The sequence below is a fragment of the Tenrec ecaudatus genome, chromosome 16, assembly GCF_050624435.1.
Source record: "Tenrec ecaudatus isolate mTenEca1 chromosome 16, mTenEca1.hap1, whole genome shotgun sequence".
Classification (NCBI taxonomy): Eukaryota; Metazoa; Chordata; class Mammalia; order Afrosoricida; family Tenrecidae; genus Tenrec; species Tenrec ecaudatus.
This window is the reverse complement of record NC_134545.1, coordinates 6,374,568-6,388,334: the sequence shown is the minus strand read 5'-3', so window position 1 is coordinate 6,388,334 and position 13,767 is coordinate 6,374,568. Positions and strand designations below refer to the sequence as shown.

The window sequence follows — 13,767 nt, the reverse complement described above, 5'->3', positions numbered from 1 at the left end:
TGCGTGCAGTTCAACCCCACCAGAGGGTCCCGGAGGGGAGAGCGGGGTGAGGAAGGACGAGGAAGAGAACTGACAATCGGTCCCACAGAGAGAAGCCCCAACACAAACCCTGTTGTTGTGGATTGACTCTGACTCTTGCAGTTCTGCCAGCACAAGGCTTAAGCACTTGGCTGTTAACCCAAAGGTCGGTGGTTCAAACCCACCGGCTGCTCTGTGGAAGAACAATGTGGCAGTCTGCTTCCTTCCTGTTTGCTCGCTGCCCCTGAGACCGTGTCCACTCATCGAGACCCTGTGGGGCAGACAGCAGAACTGCCTCTTGGGCTTCCCAAGGTGTAATCCCTACGGAAGCTGACTGCCACATCTTGCTCCCGCAGAGCAGCTGGTGGGTTTGAATTGCTGACATTGGTTTTGATGAGCAGCCAAATACTGTAACCACTGTGCCACTAGGTCTCCCCCTATAAAGACGGGAAACCTGTGGGACATTTCTTCACTGCCTTACATGGTCGTTGTGAATCGGGATCAACTCCCCGGCACACAACGATAATAACGTCTAGACCCAAAATAGTATCATTACAACAGATGGCGCTTCTTCCCCAGGAGCCCCCCTTCTCGCCCACACACCTCCTCTCCCTTCTCCCCGGCTGCTATCAAGCCCCTCTTTGAATCCTTTTGTCTCTCATCCTGTGAAAATCTCCCTGTTCCCTTCTTAGGCACTCCCTCACTCCCACCCGCCACCCTGCTGCCCTCCACAGGCCAGAGCAGAATCTTGGCTTTAAATCCTCGCTTCGCTCCCTACAAGCTCCTTGGCCCCACGCAGGTCCCCTAAAAAACAGCTGCAAACCTCAGTGTCTCCTTCTGTGCCACAGGAACATAACCACAGGCTCTGTGAGGGTCACGCGGCCACCTCGCCTACCCTCCTCCTGTTCTTGGGAGCATTTCCTGCTTGCTCACCATGTTCCCACGTCCCCATCACAGCGCACACTGCTTTTCCAGCTGGAACTCGCTGCCCAGAAGTAATGGAAGTATCGCCGGGCACATAGTAGGTTTTCAGTAAACGTGACCTTCATCTCATGTTCCCGTGCCCTCTTTTGCTGCCTTGGCTGTCAGAGGTATGAGAACTCCCACAAGGCCCACAGGACCCTTTCTGAGAAGGTCACTGGGTGCCTCATGACCACGTGGCAGGAGGAGACAGGACTCCCCTGGGCGCCTGTCTTCTCTCTGCCTGAACTGCACTGGGTTCCGATTTCTGGACCTCTGGCTCAGATCTGGGAGCACTTGTGAGCCTTCCTCTCAGGGATCCTTGGAGGGGAAGGGCTCTTCCACGGACCCCCCGGCTCCCAGGCTTTCCCTAGACTCGCAGACCTGTCATGGTCAAGCCTGGACATAGCCTGGAGTTTGCACAATGGCCGCCCCTTCAGGCTGTGGCAGAGCCCTGCACTGGGGGGACGAGGGGCCCTGCTAAGCAGAAACCCTGGGCCCCTGTGTCCCGATCCCCCTGGAATGCATCAGGGTCCTTCTGCAGCCCTTGGCCCAGGGCCCTGGCCAAGGACAGGCATGTGGCTTTCTCTCTGTGGGTCCCAGTCTGTTGGACAGTTTCTCGTACCGAGGGGACTGTGATGCTAGAGGCTGTCGCACCATATTTCAAATACCAGCTCCGTCGCCCATGGTGGAGGGTTCAGACTGGAACAGGCTGAGAAGAAGGCAGAGGCTGTAACCTCACAATGCCATAAGGCCACTTCTCCCACTTCTTCCCTGTTTTCTGTCCTCGTTCACCCTCTTTTCCTGCCTTCTGAACGTTGGTTGTCTGTGTTCACATTCTTTATGCTCCCCTTCTTGAGTTCTCCAGCCTCCCCCCACCCCCTGCCCTGGCAGGCAGGTTCTTTAAGGATGAGCAAACGGAAGCACAGGGGTGGTTACTTGGCCACAGGCACAAAGCTTTTGCAAGCGGCAGACTCAGGACCAGATGGAAAGTGGAGCGTGCACCGCTTTCCCACTATGGCCTCCTGGGGAAGTGTGTGTTAATATCCCAGCCCAGGACTAATCTCTTTATTACTAGAAATCCATTTATCGGATTACCGTAATGATTTCATAGTATGACCATTCTGTATGAGGCAAAGGCCACCTCATACAAAATGCTGTTTCCTTAGCATTTAAAGCAGCGGTTCTCAACCTGTGGGTCTTGACCCCTTCACAAGGGTCGCCTAAGACCATCGGAAAACACATATTTCTGAAGGTCTTAGGAACCGAGACACCATTCCTCTATCCGTCTCCAGGTGGTCCGCCCACACGCAGATACACCCACATACGAGTACCCAGCGCAGACTGTGACCCATGCTACACCATGCTTCAAGACAAAATGTCATTGGTTTGTCATCAGAAATAAATAGTTCAAAATATAGAATTACATATTGTTTTTGTGATCACTATGCTTTCATGATGTTCAATTTGTAAAAATAAAAATACATCCTGTGTATCAGATGTTTACATTATGATTCATAACAGTAGCAAAATTGCAGTGATAAAGTAGCAACGAAAATAATGTTATGGGGTCACCACCCCATGAGCTGTATGAAAGGGTGGAGGCACTAGGGAGGTTGAGAACCGCTGGTTTAAAGGGTTCCTGTAGACTGGGGAGATCACATTTATTTTGTTGTTGTTGAGGATCTACATAGAGAAACATACTCCAGTTCAGTCTTTTCTGTGTGTACCATTCAGTGACATCAATGACCTTCTGGGAGTGGTGCAGCCATGCATCCTTGCCCTGCTTTGAGGAGAGTCCCTCCTCAGAGCTCAGAGCTCACTACCTGATAAGGCTGCTATCTAATCTTCTGCTTTGTCCATGTGATTCCATCTAGATAGTTCTTAAAAGAGAACAGTGCTCAAAAGAGACTTTCACTTGTTTAGTTATCTGGTGTTATCTGGTTTTTTTGTTTAAAGATTATCTCAGGGCTACACAGAAAATCTGGAGTCCATTAGAATTTGAAGTCCTTTTTTTTTCTCTGTATATATCATTTATTTAATCTTTTTTTTAACGTTTTACTAGGGGCTCATACAACTCTTATCACAATCCATACGTACATCAATTGTGTAAAGCACATCTGTACATTCATTGCCCTCATCATTTTTTTTTTGCCCTCATCATTTTCAAAGCATTTGCTCTCCACTTAAGCCAGTGGCCGACAAATGGGCTTTGGGTCTCCACTCTGCACTTACCCCTTCATTCACTGTGGTAAAATTTTCTTGTTCTGATGATGCCTTATACCTGATCCCTTTGACACCTCGTGATTTCCCAGGCTGGTGTGCTTCTTCCATGTGGGCTTTGGTGCTTCTGAGCTAGATGGCCACTTGTTTACCAGAATTTGAAGTTCTGTTTAGCATTTTACCCCCATTGATCAGGATTTATCTAGGGAATGGATCCAAGTGTTGGATCTAATTGTTCAGTAATGGTAGCTTCGCACTATCTAGTTCTTCTGGTCTCAGGGCAAAGGAGGCAGTTGTGCATGGAGGCAATTGGCCAGATGTTTCCATATCCTACAGTCTCCTTACCTCTTCCTTCTTTTGCTCCAGCTAAAAGGAGACTAAAGCTATGCTTTCGATGACCTCTTACAAGCCCTTAAGACCACAGACACTGCCCAGTGAACTAGGAAGTAGAGCAGACGCACTAAGAATATGTGTTATTAGGTCAATGAACTGAGATACCGAATGAAAGAAACCATGATCCTCGGTCTCCAAACCACGGCGCCTAATCCCAGGAGGAGCTTGGTGGGACACGAGGAGACTCAGCAGCTACTCCCTTTGTTGTTGTCGTTGTAAACATATTTGCCATATAACTGTTGCCAGTGCAACTGTTTACAGGTATACAACTTGTGGCACTTTCAAAACTCGGCTACTGAGGACTCCTATCTTGAATCTGAGCTTTCTAACTCTCTCGCCTCTCATAACCACTAACAAACATCGGTCTCCACGCAGTTACCTTTTGACATAAAGTGAGGTCCAATGACTGGCTTATTCTGTATAACGTATCTTCTAGCACCATCCCGTGTCGCACGGATCAGGATTTCATTTCTCCCCCTGCCCGAGCAGCAGTCCATTGTGTTTGTACCACGTTTGCTTAGCCTTTCGCCTGTGGGTGGACATGTAGGTTGTGTCGACTTTTGATGCCGTGCTAAGCATGGGCGGACACGTCTTTTTGAGGGTCTTCTTTGAAGCCTTTGGGTCTGTACCTCGGAGTGCAATTGCTGGGTCACTGGGTAGTTGTAGTTTTAGCTTTCTGTGCAGTTGCCACACGTTCCACAACAGCGGCACCGTTTTGGAGTCTCACCAGCAGTGGAAAAGGATGCCGGTTTCTCTGACTCCTCTCCAGCGTGAGGTCTTCTTGTCAGTTTGGTTTTGATCTTAGCTGTCCTAGTGGGAGTGGAATGGTGATTGCGGCTTTGATCTGTATTCGTCTGATGACTCACCGTGCTGAGCAGCTGAGCATCGGTCCATGTTTTTGGGTGGTCATTGGAATGCCCTGTTTAGTGAGATGTCTATTCAAATTCCTTGCCCATTTAAAACAATTGTATAACTGTATTTGTAAATTTTCCGTTGTGAGTTGGCTGAAAGTTTACAGAGGAAGTTGATTTTCTAGTTTTTTGCCCAATATTATGATTTGGTTATCTTTTTGTTAAAATTGTCAAGGTTTTATATATTTTTTGTTAATTAAATTCTTGTCTAAAAAGAAAAAGAATTCTTGCTATATATAGTTTTTGAAGGTACTGTCCAAGTCAGTAGCTTGTCTTTTCTCTTGCTTGGTAAAGCCTATTTTTTTTGAGATAACAATAATTTAATTTTATTCACACACATTTGCCATTAAAAGACTAACTCATTCATGAAAACAGTTTTTGCGATTCTTCAGAGCCTCGTGTCATCATCTCCTACAATTAGATCCCCACCACAGAGCAAAAATGCTAAAAGTTACGTCACAAATAGGACACATTAAATTTTGTTTTGTTTCTTTACACAAAAAAACTCTAAAATCCTTAAAATATGCTCATGAACAATTTTACATAGACGGTCACCTATACTTATTAACAAACCTATGATACTATTTTGGGAAAATCAGGTTTCTTTGAGATATATAAGCAGAGTTGGCACTTTTTCCAAGAAGTGGAACTCCCATCTGGGGAGCTTCTTTTTTTTTAAACGTTTTATTAGGGGCTCATACAACTCTTATCACAGTCCATACATATACATACATCAATTGTATAAAGCACATCTGTACATTCTTTGCCCTAATCATTTTCTTTTCTTTCTTTCTTTCTTTTTTCTTCCCTTTTCTTTTTTTACATTTTATTAGGGACTCATACAACTCTTATCACAATCCATACATATACATACATCAATTGTATAAAGCTCATCCATACATTCCCCGCCCCAATCATTCTCAAAGCATTTGCTCTCCACTTAAGCCCTTTGCATCAGGTCCTCTTTTTTTTCCCCTCCCTCCTCGCTCCCCCCTCCCTCTTGTGCCCTTTGTAATTTATACATCGTTATTTTGTCATATCTTGCTCTATCCAGAGTCTCCCTTCCCCCCCTTCTCTGCCGTCCCTCTCCCAGGGAGGAGGTCACATGTGGATCCTTGTAATCAGTTCCCCCTTTCCAACCCACTCACCCTACACTCTCCCAGCATCGCCCCTCACACCCTTGGTCCTGAAGGTATCATCCACCCTGGATTCCCTGTGCCTCCAGCCCTCATATGTACCAGTGTACAACCTCTGCCCTATCCAGCCCTGCAAGGTAGAATTCGGATCATGGTAGTTGAGGGGAGGAAGCATCCAGGATCTGGGGGAAAGCTGTGTTCTTCATCAGTACTACCTCGCACCCTAATTGACCCATCTGCTCTCCTAAACCCCTCTATGAGGGGATCTCCAGTGGCTGACACTTGGGCCTTGGGTCTCCACTCTGCACTTCCCCCTTCATTCAATGTGGTTGGGGAGCTTCTTTTGATGAACAAAAATTTTCAGTTTTTATGAGATCCCATTGATTTATTTTCTTACTTGTTTGTGCTTTTTGTTATTATATTAGCTAATCCATTGTTGAAAGCTACCCTGCTCGTTTTTCTAAGAATTTTATGGTTTTAATTTGTACAGTTAGAACTTATTAATCCATGTGGTTTTTTCTTATGGATATATTTGCATAGGTAAATATGCATATACAACTATCCTGTGTCAAACCTAAGTATGTTTGTGGGCGGACTTCCATTCTCTCTCCCACCCCTGTTCAGTTTGTGTGTTTGTCCATGCACCACTCATAACTCACAGTGACTGCAGAATGGTGTTGTAACAGTGTCGACCTCTGTTGCCTGTAACTCTTACCAACCTCACCTGGCGTCATTGTGCATTGCCTCCCCTCGCTCAAGCTAACCCTCGTCTACCCTCCAGCCAGGGATTTCCTCTCCTTTCCCTCTCCACCCTGGCAACCACCAAAGGACCTTTCTTCTCATGTGAAAACCTTGTCTTGACTTTTGGTGACAGGAGCCTCATTTAAGATTTGTACTGAGAAGAGGTAAAAAGAGGAGCTGATACCAAGGGCTCAATAGAAAGTAGTTGTCTAGAAAAGAATGATGGCAAGCTATGTACAGATATGCCTGAAATGATTGATATATAGGTTGTAATAAGAGCTGTAAGAACCCTCGATAAAATGATTAAAAAAGAGATTTGTACTTTGGTGAGGAATTTCACTCAGTATCATATCCTCCATATCCATACTTTTGTAGTATTCCATTATATGTATGTATCAAAATTTATCCATTTATGAACATTTAGATCGCTTCTCTCTCTCTGATACTGTGAGTAATGCTGTGACATACATCACTCACACTCACTCACTGCCATCCAGTTGATGCTGACTCGAGGTGACTCTGTAGGACAGGGTGGTGGAACTGCCCATATGAGTTTCTGAGACTATAGACAGCCCCCTGAGGAGGCTGGCAGCTTCGAACCTCTGACCTTGCCTTCTGTTTGTGTCAGCTCTTATTTCCCTAAGACACAGACAAGTAGAGGGGGTTCTGGGTCTTAGGACATTTCTCTTCTCAACTTTTTGAAGAAGTACCAACCACCGTCCACAGTGGTTGCACCATTTTATCGTCCCCCAGCAATATATGAGGGTGTCAGTCTCTCCACATCCTCCCTAGTATTTTTCTCCTTTCCCTTAAAAAAAACAAAACAGAACCAAAAACTGTTTGCTATCAACTGGGTAAGGTCATGAGGAATTTTTTTTGTTTATTGATTGCCTGGATGTCTTTTCTGGTGAAGTGTCTGTTCATGTCCTCTGCTCATTTTTCAATTGGATTATTTGACTTTATCCTATTGAAGTTTTCTATAAACTTTAGAGAATTAGCCCCATGTCCAATATGTCATGCCTATTCTATTTTGGTCCTCTTTTTGGTGAAATCTTTAGATGCGTATAAATGTCTACTCTCCACGGGGTTCCAGGCCTCCCCTTTGGTCTTCTTCTGTCTGTGTGTTTTCAGTTGTTTGATAGTGTTCCTCAAGTTTGTCCCTGTGTTGTCATGGATGAGCTTCCTAGCTCGAGGTTTTATTTTCTAGGTCTTTGGTTCATCTTGAGTTCATGTTTGTTTATGGTCCAGTTTCATTTTTCTGCAAATGGATATCCTGCTGTGCCGTTATCGTTTTTTCAGAGACCATCTCTTCCGCACTTCATGCATTTCAGCCCTTTGTCAAAGATCAGCCTCTGTAAGTGGACGGATTTCTTCTGGGCGCTCAGTTCTGTTCCCTTTGTCTACGTGTCTCTGGTTAGACCAGTACCAGGCTAGTTTGACTACCACGGCTGTGCAGTGTGTTTTGAGATCGGGAAGTAAGGTCTCAATTTTTGTGTTTCTTCTTTAATTGTGCTTTGCTGATCTGGGGTCCCTTTTCTTTCCATATAACGTGGGCGATTAGTTTTCCCATCTCCTTAAAGAATGCTGGTGGAATCTGGATTGGAGTTGCATTGTAGTTGTAGGTTGCTTTAGGTAGTGCTGGCACTCCCCAGTGCTGTCCTACCCGTGAGCACAGTAGATTCTTCTCTTTATGTGCGTCTCTTTAAGTTCCGTACAGTGTTTTGTAGTTGTCTTTGTATGGGTCTCTTGTTTCCCTGCTTAGATTTATTCCTAAGTATTTCATCTTTTGAAGGACAACTGTAAATGATTGTGTTTTCCTTGATTTTCTTTTCACAGCTCTCTTTGTTAGTATTAAAGAATCCAACTGATTTGTGTGTGTTGCCCTTCTACCCTGGCACTTTGCTGCATCTTTCAATCAGTCCCAATCATTTTCTTGTCGAGTCTTTGGGATTTTCTTCTGTATAGGATCACATCGTCTCCAAGAACAGTTTTACTTCTTTGCTCACATGGAGGCCTTTAATTTCCCATTCTTGCCTTAGACTTCCAGCTAAGACGCCCAGCGCAGTGTGGACTAGGAGTGGTGATAAAGGACATCCGTGTCGGATTGCTTTGTTTGCAAGGTGAATGCTTTTGGTGTCTCTCTGCTGAGAGTAATATTGGTTGTTGGATGGTCCTTCATCCATTTCGAATTTACTTTTGTCTGTAGTAGAAGGCGAGGATCCTGTCTTATTTTCTCTGCATGTCCAAATCTATTTTCCCCAGCACCAATTGTTAAAGAAACTCTTCTTTCACCACGGGATAACACCCTTCCAAACAGCAGTTGGCCATACAGGCGCGGTTTATTGCTGGAGTTTCCATTCCGTTCCCTGGGTCCTTGTATCTACTGTTATACCAGGCTATTTTGATTGCCACATCTGTACAGTATGTGTCAAATCAGGGCATGTGGGCCCTCCTGCTTTGCTCTTCTCGCAACATTGTTTCAGCTCTTCAGAGCTTCTTGCCGTTCCAGAGGAAGTTGAGGATTGCTTCTTTTATTTCTTTAGCGGTAGTTGGAATTGTGATGGTCTTCCAGTTCATGAAAATGGAACATCGTTCCACTTATTTAAGTCTTCTTTAATGTCTTTCAGCAGTATTTTAACAGTTTTCACTGTGGAAGTCCTTTATGTCCGTGGTTATATTTATTCCTAGATATTTTATTCTTTTAGATATTTTTGTGAATTGAATTGTTTCCCCAATTTCTCTTTCAGATTTCTCACGGTGGGCGTGTAGAAACCCAGCTCAGTTTTGTTTGCCGACCTTGTTCCTTTTGCAACTTTGCAGAATTTCACTGTTAGCGCTAGAAGGTTTTGTTGTTGTTTTTATATGGACTCTAGAATTTTCCAACTCTAGGATTATATGATCTGTAAACAGAGATATTTTTACCATTTCTGTTTCAATCTGGATGCCTGTTCTTTCTTTCTTACTATTGTTGTTGTCTTATTGTCCTGGCTAGGACTTCTTTTTTTTTAAATCATTTTATTAGGGGCTCATCCAACTCTTATCACGATCCATACATTCATCAATTGTGTAAAGAACATTTGTACATTCATTGCCCTCATCATTCTCAAAACATTTGCTCTCCACTTAAGCTCTTGGCATCAGCTCCTCATTTTTCCCCTCCCTCCCTATTTTCCCCTCCCTCATGAACCCTTGATAATTTATAAAATATTATTTTGTCATATCTTGCCTTGTCCAACGTCTCCCTTCACCCACTTTTCTGTTGTCTGTCCCCCAGGGAGGAGGTCACATGTAGATCCTTGTAATCGGGTCGCCCTTTCCAACCCACCCTCCCTCTACATTCCCAGTATCTGCCACTCACACCACTGGTCCTGAAAGGATCATCCGCCCTGGATTCCCTGTGTTTCTGGTTCCTATCTGTACCAGTGTCCATCCTCTGGTCTAGCCAGACTTGGAAGGTAGAATTGGGATCATGATAGTCGGGGGCGGGCAGGAAGCATTTAGGAACTAGAGGAAAGTTGTATTTTTCATCGTTGCTACATCACACCCTGTCTGGCTCCTCTCCTCTCCAAGACCCTTCTGCAAGGGGATGTCCAGTGGCCGACAAATGGACTTGAGGTCTCCACTCCGCACTGCCCGCCCCTATTCACTATGGTAAGATTTTTTTGTTCTAATGATGCCTGATACCTGATCCCTTCGGCACCTCGTGATGTGCTTCTTCCATGTGGGCTTTGTTGCTTCTGAGCTAGATGGCCGCTTGTTTACCAAGGACTTCTAATGTAATATTGAATAGTAGAAGTGACAGTAGGCATCCTTGTCCTGATTTTGTAGGAGAAGCTCACAGTTCCCCCCATTAAATATAATGTTGGCTGTTGACTTTTTAAATATACCTTGGTCCGTATTGGGAAATTTCCCTTCTATTCCAATCTTCTTTAGACTTTCCATCAAGAAGTGTTGTTGGATTTTATCAAGTGCTCTCCCTGCAGCCACAGAGATGAGTATGCAGTTCACTTCCTTTGTTCTAACAGTGTGATGTATTGTGTTGATTGGGTTTCTCATGTTGAGCCGGCCCTGCCATCCTGGAATAAATCTTGCTTAGTCATATTGTGTGACTCTTCTAATATGCCGTTGGGTTCTGTTCCACTAGTGTTCTATGAAATTTCTGCCGTCTTCTTTTATTGTGATGTCTTTGTCTGATTTGCATATGATCATTAAATTTGCTTCAAAGAGTGAGCTACGAAGTATTCCTTCCTTTACCACCTTTTGGAAGAGTTTAAATAGTACTGATGTAAATTATTCTCTAAATGCTTAGTAGAATTCCCAGTAAAGCCAACTGGCCCCAAACACTCCCCTAACCCATGGTAGCGTTTTTTGTTGTTGTTGCTAAGTCAATGATTCAATCTCTTTCTTGTTATGCGTCTGATGAAACTGTCCATCTTGAGGATCTCATTTCTTTTTTTTTAATTAAATACTTTTCTTGGGGGCTCTTACATCTCTTATCACAATCTATGCATTCATCTATTGTATCAAGCACATTTGTACATATGCTGCTATCATCATTTTCAAAACATTTTCTTTCTACTTGAGCCGTTGATATCAGCTCTTCATTTTCCTCCCTCCCTCCCTCCTGCCCATCCTCCCTCATGAAAAATTGATGAGTAATAGATTATTATTTTCATATCCTACATTGTCCTCTGTTGCCCATCACCCACCTCTCTGTTGTTCGTCCCCCTCGGAGGGAGTTATATTTGATCCTTGTGATCGATTCCCCCTTTCTCCCCCCACCTTCCCCTTAGCCTCCTATTATTTTTATTCACATTGTTTATCTTTCCAGGATTCTCTGTGTTGCGGGCTCTTATCTGTAGCAGTATGCATGTTCTGGTCTAATCTGATTTGTAAGGTAGAATTGAGGTCATGATAGTGGAGGGAAGGAAGCATTGAAGAACTAGAGGAAAGTTGGATGTTTCATCGGTGCTACACTGCGCCCTGACTGGCTCATCTCTTCCTTGTGATCCTTCTGTAAGGGGATGTCCACTTGTCTACAGATGGGCTTTGGGTCTCCACTACACACACACACACACACACACACACACACACACACACACACACCATTCACATTACTATGATTTTTTGTTCTGGGTCTTAGATGCCTGATACCTGATCCCATCAACACCTCGTGATCGCACAGGCTGATATGCATCTTCCATCTGGGCTTTGTTGCTTCTGAGCTAGATGGCCGCTTGTTTGTCTTCAAGCTTTTAAGACCCCAGATGCTATAGGGGCTCATTTCTTGACAACTCAGAAAAGGAGGGTGAGACTGGTTATATAACTGAAAGAGTGTCTATCCTTAAATAGTGTGAGTTGAATTGGTGTGTGTTCTACCATATAGATTCTTGTCAGAATGGGGTGGAGTGGCATCTGACCTCCTTTGACTTGACAAGGGGAAGGAGAAGCAAACTCCACATCATCCCAAGGCCGATTGATGCCTCTGAGGCAGGGCGTCTAGACATGCCTCCACCGTCCAGCCATCCCTCTCACAGCGCTCTCTCTGCCTCTGCTGGGCCCAGTAACGCATGGCAGTGACCACACAGGACTCACAGACCATTCTCACAGTTACGGGCTTTGTTAAGGAAGTTAACAGGTTACAATTCAGGATCAGAGATGCTCAGGATACAGTTCTTTGGTCAGAACCATTTCTTCTCAGCCATACCGGCATGCAGGCCTCTTTCTGGTCCTCAGTTACACAGCCCCTTGGCCTCTCTGCCATGCTCAGGCAACATTACCAAAGGCCTTTTGACACTGCTGGTAACTGTTCAAAGGACACTTCACTGTGCCCTAAATATGCCTCAGCCCAAAGTCCCTCAACTCCGCTCTAGTGGCAGGGGGCAGGAAGCCTAGCTCCTCAAGTGAGTCTCCTGCTTGGAGGGCATGCATCCTCGCTGACCCCCTGGGCTGAGACATCCATCAGTGTGTGTGCTCTTGGTTCCATTGCTGCTGGTCTTCGTTTGCCACCCCCCACCCCCCCCACCGCCTCCTGGCTACAGCTCTCTGTCTCCTGGAGTCCAGAGGTCCAGGGGACATGCTCTACCCCTGGCGCTTCCTTCTTGGTGGTAACGAGTCTCCCCTGTGCCTCTGAGATGGCTCATTTTATACCCAGCAGAATGGCAAAAATGACTAATTCCTCATTAGAGCTCTAAGTTTTTAACCATTCCAATGAACCCTGTTGAAATCATTCTCAATGAAATCATATAGCCCTCGCAGCATCTTCCCCGACCCACTCTTGCCCAGACCCATCAGGAAAACTAGAGACATACCTAATCTGCATGATTCCACCCAGGAGTTTGGTGGGAGTCACAAAGACTTGCTATATTAAGTAATTCACTGCACTGCAATTCTCTGCCACAACAAAATAAGTGCAACTTAGAAAAGAGGACATTAGACAAGGGAGGGGGTCCTATTTTTGGAAACTCCGACTGTGTGTTAGAGAAAACCCACTGCCCTCCAGTCGATTCCGACTCATAGAGACCCTGCATGACAGAATAGATCTGTCCCTTGGGGTTTAAACCTGTATGGGGACAGAGGACCTCACCTTTCGCCCTTGGAACTGCTGGCCTTGCGGTTAGCACTGCCACACACAGCCCACCATGCCACCAACAACAAACCAGTCATTCCCGAGGCGTTCCCATTCAAACTGCCCGCAGGGTCTCCAAGGCAGGCCACTGCACCTTTCTCTCTTGAAGTGGCTGCTTCCCACCCACTGATCTTCCCCTTGGTGGCAGAGCACTGCACCAGGACACCACCAGGGCTCCTGTGTTGGGAAGGAGAGGGTCATTTTTTCCAATTGGCCTGGATCCCTGTGGCTTCCGGGTTTTGTGGAAGCAATAAGTGCTGGCAGTCCACCTGTACCACGCCCTGTTCTGTTGGCCCTGGTCTCGTGTGGCTCTAAAGTTACCGGGAGGGAGGGCTGTGGTTTCATGGCTCGGTAGATCTGGGCTCCCCAAAGACCACAGGTAAGAGGCCCAGCACCTGCCCTGTCATCACGGGGAGGAGAGCTGTGTCTGTCCTCACAATGGGTGTCCTGTACCAGTAGCGTCCACACGCAAGTTTGGGCTTTCCCCACTCTGACCGTAACCCCGAGGTGGCACCCTTCCTCAGGCCAAGTCCTAACTTGCCCTCGGCGTCACCTGCTCACTGACTAACTGTGATGTCCCTGTTCCCGTTCCAGAGCCCTGGACGCAGCCGTTTCCCTCGGAGGCGAAGGCTTGACCCCGTTTTATGGTCTGGTGTCTGGTGGCAGGGAAGGACAATTCTACAGGGTAATTGTCTTCAGAGCAAACGCTTCCTGGTAGCAGCTAGTTACACATGTGAAACAAACATTCCCCAGGGTT

The 13,767-nt window shown here is 45.7% G+C and overlaps 1 protein-coding gene across 1 annotated transcript in view; it reads left to right on the top strand.

Annotated features, from left to right (window-relative positions):
• Nucleotides 1-13,767, top strand: part of CFAP251 (cilia and flagella associated protein 251) — an 82,075-nt gene that overhangs the window by 48,223 nt on the left and 20,085 nt on the right. The window contains exon 18 of the mRNA XM_075534164.1: nt 13,605-13,695. Within this exon, the coding sequence (XP_075390279.1) occupies nt 13,605-13,695 (91 nt within the window). The remainder of the gene's footprint in view (nt 1-13,604; nt 13,696-13,767) is intronic.